Raw genomic sequence first — 7,119 nt, 5'->3', positions numbered from 1 at the left:
TTCGCCCAATTAGAGAAGGAATAAGAAGGGCGCGAAGGTAGGAGAACGGAAGTAAGGATCTTGCCCGGAAGAAGGAAGGAGGTGCTCGGCTGAAGCTTCTCCTCCCCTCTTCCAGGCACGGGTTGCGCGTGCGCCTTCGCACATTCTAGTGCCTTCTAGAAAAAGTGGACGGTAGGGCGGGGCTTGGAGTTGGGGTGTGACGAGAGAGGGCGGGCCCTTCACGGGAAAGCTGGCTTTCTGAGCTAGTCCTGCGTGTTCGCTTTTAACGGTCTTCGGCGAGCACGTGGCAAGTCACGAGCTTGGTTCCTGCGCTCACGTGCCTAAGCTGGGGGCCTGAACGTGGGTTGGACGGGCAAGAGCTTTACATGGGCCATACGGGAAAAATGACAACTACGGTTTCTGAAGAGAAACTGCATCTCGCGCTGCCCCCGATTTCTCCCATTCCCCAGGGGGGCTGCGTGTGGATCCAACAACGATCGGCCGACGCTTTGCGACCACAATGCCCAGACAAAGCGACGTGAAGTTACCGGAGCCTTGTGCCCGCGACTCCGGCGAAACGCTGCGCCTAAACTAGTGGGTTGCGCCCCGCCCCCAAGCGCGTTGCGCAAGTGGTTGGCGGGCTACAGCGTCACGTGCACTCCATGGTAGGCAGTGATTGGAGGAGCCGAGGCAGCCGATCGTCCCGTCAGCCGCTCGGCGGCGGGGCTTGTTAGTTCCGGGTCGAGCCGTAGGTGACCTCCTGAATCCAAAAGCTTTTCCCTGAGTTAACATGGCTGCGGCCGCCAAGCGGCTGGGACGCCGATGAGGAAAGGACGCGAGGCTTTTCCGAGGTTTTGCCCGCGATCCCTCAGCAATGGCGCTCCGGTCGCGGCTCTGGGAGAGGCTGTCGGTTTGCAGGAACCCCGGTAATTCCCGCTTCTCTCAGATGACTCCCCAGGGCCTGCACAGTAATGTGCATATGCAAGTCGTGTTTTCATTCAACCCCACCGGACAGTAAACTGGCTAACAGCATGGTGGCGACAGTAGTAGGAAATCAAGCGGGGTCTGTGGTGACTGTGCCCTGTGACCAGATTTACCTCTTCTCTCCTTTCCGGGGAGTGGATGGGGATAGAGGTTGGGTCATATTCCTGTTTTGTCCGTGTTTGTAATTTTTTAAGATACATGTGGTGGTTCCCATTCTTAGGGTGTGGGGTCGCAGCGCTCTCAACCAGTTCCAAGCCAGCGGCGAAGCCTGAAGTGGACCCTCTGGAAAATGCAGCTGTTGCCCCAGAGTTCACCAATCGGAACCCCCGCAATCTGGAGCTCTTAGGTGTGGCCAGGAAAGAGCGGGGTTGGGGGACGACGTGGCCCTCCCGTGAGTTCTGGCACAGGTAATTAAGTCGGCTAGTTAATTGACCCTACAGGGCAGTGCACGGTGCCCTGCAAATTGTTTTCATCAATTCAGTCAACGGTCCAGATATTTCTGGAGATTGTCTCCTCAGGAAGCTGCCATTTGGTGGTGGAGGAGGGGTCAGTGGACGGGGGTTGGGGGGATGTGAGGGCGTGGACCTGGAGGGACAAACAATAAATAGGTGTCAGGGAGGAAATTTAGAGAGGATGATGTTAGGATGGGGAGACGGGGTGCCTGCTAAGGCCCCTTCTGAAAGATAAGACAGTCTGCCAAGAAGAGCATGCCCAGCAGAGGAAATGGCTGGGGTGGGAACGGGCTTGTGTGTCTGAACAACTCCAAGGCCAGTGTACCTGGAGTCCAGTGTGCGGAGGGAGTGAATAGCGTAAGGGAGGATGGACGGGTAGGTAGGAGACAGATCATTAACTTCGTAAATTGAAGTAAGCACCTCACAGGTTTTCACAATAGTGGAAAACAGAATGTAATAAATTTTGAGGTTGAATTGAAGATCATTCTAGTTGCTTTGGGGAGAAATTTGTAATGGGGGAAGAATAGAAGCAGGAAGGCAAGTTAGGAGTCTGTTCTTTGTTATGAAGATGGTTATTTATTGAACACTTTGTATTTGCCAGGAACTCTTAGTTGCTTTATGTGCATTTTCTCATTTAACCCTTAAAATTACTTTATGAAGCAGATACAGTAATTTCCTTCATTTTATGGGAGCAAGAGAATGGGGGCTTAGGGGGACAAGGTTAAGCTCTAGAGCTAAGATACAAACATGTTTTGTCTGACCTACCTAAGATCCAAGACACTATAAATTATTACACTTGCTGCGTTATGTTGGTGTTTATCTGCTGGTTATTTACTTGGTAAACATTTGTTAAAAATGGAGTATTTCTTAAGGACTATATAAATTGTAATTGGAAGTTAAATGGGAGTCATAACGATGTGATACGTTCATTCAACAAACATTAGGCCTATGACACTTCATAGGCATTGTGCTAGATGCAGGAGATGCAAAGATGAAATACATGTCATCCTTGTTAGCAAAAATTTTAAGTTTTGTTGTGGAAGATGGACTAGGGATAATAAAATTTTACAGTTGCTATGAAGCATTTTTACTTAGTGTACGTAGGAAGGAGTCAAAGGGAGTAGGCAGATCACTTGAATTAAATCCAAAATTCTTTTGACACATTCAACCTATTTACTTAATATTGGATCATTTAAATAATTAGAGATCTATTTTCCCACTTTTTTTTCCCTATCTGATATATTCACAGTATTATCAGTATAGAATTTTGGCATATTATAATAGGAAGTGACCTTAGAGAGGATGAGTCCTATGCCTCTGTTGAACAAATGGTTTAAGACAAGGATCAGCAAACTATGGCCCATGGGCCATAGTTGGCTTGCAAGCTAAAAATTTCCTTTCTTTAAAATGTGAGAAAGAATTCCAAAGAATAATATTTTGTGATATGAAAATTATATAAAATTCAAATTTCATTATCCACAAAGGATGTTTTATTGTAACACACCACCACTCATTCTCACCTGGCTGTTCTAGTATTACTATGGCTGAGTTGAGCAGTTGCAGGAGACCCTATGGCTTACAAAGCCTAAAACATTTACTGTCTGAGCCCTTATGGAAAAGGATTGTTGACCTTTGATTAAGAAATTGTGATTTTGGGGCGCCTGGGTGGCTCAGTCGTTAAGCGTCTGCCTTTGGCTCAGGTCATGATCCCAGGATCCTGGGATCGAGCCCCGCATCGGGCTCCCCGCTCAGCGGGAAGCCTGCTTCTCCCTCTCCCACTTCCCCCTGCTTGTGTTGCCTCTCTCGCTGTCAATCTCTCTATCAAATAAATAAATAAAATCTTAAAAAAAAAAAAAGAAATTGTGATTTTTTACTAGGGCTGCCAGCAAAACCAGGTGTAGAACCCACATTTCTCAATCTAGTGTTTTTTCCTGCTGTTTCACACTAAGAATCCTGGTGTGACCTCTAATTTTGGTGTCTTATTTAATGTGAGCTTAATTTTTTAAATGTGTAATATAAATGTATGCTATAAAATCCAAAGGGCAAATAGGTTTTATGTGTATCCTTTTGGAGATAATTTGTGCACATAAGTATAAACTTAGTAGTTTTTAAATTACAAATATTAGGGCACCTGGGTGGCTCAGTCTGTTTTAAATGTAAGCGTCTGCCTTCGGCTCGGGTCATGATCCCAGGGTCCTGGGATCAAGTCCCACGTTGGGCTCCCTGCTCAGCTGGGAGCCTGCTTCTCCCTCTGCCAACCGCTCCCCCTGCTTGTGCTTTCTCTCTCTGTCAAATAAATAAATAAAATCTTAAAAAAAAAAAATTACAAATATTAGCATACCACGTACACTGTTTTTCATCTGAATCCTCCCTGCCCCCTTCAGAATCCATCTTGGAAATCCTTTCTGTTGTTTAGAACATTGGCTCTGGAGCCAGACCCCTGGACTGAAGTTCTAGCTCCCTTACTTACCATTAGTTGTAATCTTGCTAAAGTTACTAACCCTTTTTATGTCAGTTTCTGTGGCCTTAAAAAAAGAGAGAAAGAAAGAAAGAAAAAAGAATAATGAGAGACCATTTTGAAACATGAGCTCTGCCTGTAAACAGGACAGTGCCTGGCATGGTAGGTGCTCAGTGAATGGCAGCTACTTCATTCCTTCCGGTAACTGGATAGAACACCACCGTATGGATGTTTTAGTTAGCTAGCTCCATATTGATGATTACCTTAATGATTCCAAACAATGTAGCAATGAATTGCCTTGTCCATGCATCTCATCAGTGAGATGGGCGTATTTTCATGGGCCCGAGAGTCTCTAATGTTTTGTTTCTGTGAACAGTCTGTTCAGATCCTTTGCCTATTAAGGTATTGGTCTTTTTTTTTTTTTTTCCGATTATAGGAGGCTTTTTACATACGGAAATTAGCCCTTCGAATAAATAATATGTGTTTAAAGTATTTTTTGTTTCTTGCTGCCTTTTGACTTCAGTTTACTGTATTTTTAACTGTAGAAAACTTTGGTTTTTCTTTATAAAAGGATGACATGGTTTGATGTCCTATTTAAATAGGCTTACTTTAGACTCTTAATCATAGGAAACAAACTGAGAGTTGCTGGAGGGGAAGAGGGTGGGGGAATGGGATAACTGGGTGATGGACATTAAGGAGGGCACGTGATGTAATGAGCACTGGATATTATATAAGACTGATGAATCACTGACCTCTCTCTCTGAAACTAATAATACGTTATATGTTAATTGAATTTAAATAAAATAAATAGACTTACTTTGAGGTTGTAAAAAACAATCTGCTTGCTAGTATTATGATTTCAGTTTTTAATTTAAATCTTTGATCAGTCTTACATTTATTTTGGTGTTACTGGAAAGTAGAAACAGTAAGTATGTCCTTACTCATTGGAGGGTCACAGCTTAGCTCTGCCTCTTCAGATCCTTTTTTGAAGTCATGCTGTGTAATAATTCTCACATCTCAGAAATACCAAATTTCTCCTGGATATTTGAGGTTAAGTGGAAATGTTTAGTTTATTGTTATTGAGGGTAACCTCATAAAGACAGGAAAAACAGCTTTCCCAAGTCAAATCTAGGTTAACTCTGTTCAAGTAAATGAAACAGACATTGCATTCTTGAGTAATGTGTAGGCCTTTATTCACTTGAGGCCTTTTATCTTTAGGATTCTTTTATGATTTTATTCTCTTCTCATCTCATTTAGGTTGCGAGTTATAAGGACTCAGCATCATGTAGAAGCGTTGGTTGAGCATCGCAACGGCCAGGTTGTGGTTTCAGCATCCACTCGGGAATGGGCTATTAAAAAGCATCTTTACAGCACCAAAAACGTGGTGGCCTGTGAGAGTATAGGACGAGTGCTGGCAGAGCGATGCTTAGAGGCAGGAATCAACTTCATGGTCTACCAACCCACTCCTTGGGAGGCAGCCTCAGACTCGGTATTTTGGTTTTCATGTACTTATTTTTAAAAGGTATGAATTCTTGACAGCAGGTGCTTACATAGTAACAATAGTTGGATTTATCAAGTTCTTTCCATGTGGCAGATCCTGAGGTGGGTATCCTGACATGTGTGACCTCATTCCATCCTCATAGCAGCCCAGAGGGTCAGGAGTAGTATGCCCAAGTCACCTGAGGCTGGCTTGTCCAGAGTGAGTCCAGGGTGACTGACTCTGCAGCCACGATGTCCCCCACTCTACTTCCCCGTTTATGTGTTAACATCTTGTCTGTATGATGAAACACCACTAATCTTTGACATCCCTAGAGTCTCTTATCTGTGTCATTATTAAGATCACTTTCTGGGAAATCAGTGTAGGCTAGGGTTTAGCAAGGAGCAAATCAGCTGTTTTAGTTCTCTTGGGAAGCGAACTGTTTATTGTCAGCTTCTTTATTGTGCTAACTTAACCTTTTCCTTTTTTCGGATCTTCAAAACTAGATGAAACGACTACAGAGTGCCATGACAGAAGGTGGTGTGGTGCTGCAGGAGCCTCGGAGGATCTATGAATGAAAGAGCAGCGTTGTTCCGAACTGTGAATATAAAGCTGTGAGCTGTTGTGTCCTTCAGAAGGGAGCATCTGGAAGAACAACCAGCTTGGAAGTTTTGTACAATCATGTAACGGTGGAATGTTATCACTAGTTAAGGTCATCCCCTCCTCCTCTTGTGTGTGTGTTGGGGGGCGGTGGTTTAATTAAGGGCTAAATTCTTCCCCTCTCTTGGACAGAAGTATCTGGGAAAAGCTGTTGCCAATTATAATTAACTTTGCAAGGACAAATTAAATGTTGTTTATAAGTTAAAGAATAAACGCAGATATGAGCAGTTTCTGGTTACATGAAATCTTCTTTGCCTTTGAGCCCTCTGTGGCAAGAGTACACATAGATTTGTGCAAACTACTTGTTACCATGTCCAGCTCATAGTGGTTAATCTCAATAAATGACAGCTGTTGCTGTTCAGAGTGTGGACCTTTTTTTAAAATAGGAACTGTCCGTATCAGTTAATTTATTATAAACAGTCTTAGTGCTGTGAAGATAGAAGGGGCATATCGTGACCTTAGTTGGGCTCCTGAACCCTGACATGCAGAACCAGATGTGAAAGAAGAAAGAAACGCAGTGAGGAACTGAAAGTGGAGGTGGAAAGGAGCAGGGCTGGTGTATGCTCAGTTTGCCTTGCAAAGAGAATTTGTTGGATAGGAGATGAAGCTTGAAGTGCAATCACCTTAATCTAAAATGAAGCTGGGCCAAGTGGGAATCAACGGCAACTCTTTTATAGGAGTCGATTAAATCAAAATAACTTTCTGGCTATTTAAGACCGGTGCAATGAGAAAGAACCTGTAAGCAGTTAAGGTGGCTTCTAGAGCATTTCCCAATTTTTTTTTTTTTGTAAAGATTTTTTTATTTATTTTATTGAGAGAGAGAGAGCACAAGAGGGGGGAAGCGGGAGAGGGAGAAGCAGACTCCCTGCCGAGCAGAGAGCCCGATGCGGGACTCGATCCCGGGACTCCAGGATCATGACCTGAGCCGAAGGCAGTTACTTAACCAACTGAGCCACCCAGGCGCCCTGCATTTCCCAATTTTTAAATGTGTATCCCAATTATATATTTATACATAAGTGAAATAACATTACTCTTTCTAATCCGAGTGTTTGGTATTTTAAAAAGATGGGTATGCACCAACATTTTTTAAAAGTATGATTGGTTCTGAG

General features: G+C 43.7%; 1 protein-coding gene across 2 annotated transcripts; it reads left to right on the top strand.

Annotated features, from left to right (window-relative positions):
- The first annotated feature begins 689 nt into the window (after nucleotides 1-689).
- Nucleotides 690-6,237, top strand: MRPL18 (mitochondrial ribosomal protein L18). 2 transcript variants are annotated; one of them, XM_036110059.2, is made up of 4 exons: nucleotides 690-905; nucleotides 1,184-1,370; nucleotides 5,131-5,213; nucleotides 5,857-6,237. In XM_036110059.2, the coding sequence occupies exons 1-4, from the start codon at nucleotides 854-856 to the stop codon at nucleotides 5,922-5,924; spliced, it is 390 nt and encodes a 129-aa protein (XP_035965952.1). In that variant the 5' UTR covers nucleotides 690-853; the 3' UTR covers nucleotides 5,925-6,237. The 2 variants fall into 2 exon arrangements, with proteins under 2 accessions (XP_035965952.1, XP_035965951.1); XM_036110058.2 differs by having other exon boundaries at nucleotides 703-905; nucleotides 5,131-5,362.
- The last annotated feature ends 882 nt before the right edge of the window (nucleotides 6,238-7,119 follow it).

This window comes from Halichoerus grypus, chromosome 9 (assembly GCF_964656455.1).
Source record: "Halichoerus grypus chromosome 9, mHalGry1.hap1.1, whole genome shotgun sequence".
NCBI lineage: Eukaryota > Metazoa > Chordata > Mammalia > Carnivora > Phocidae > Halichoerus > Halichoerus grypus.
The sequence above is the reverse complement of the archived record's forward strand: the minus strand, read 5'-3'. Positions and strand labels throughout refer to the sequence as shown.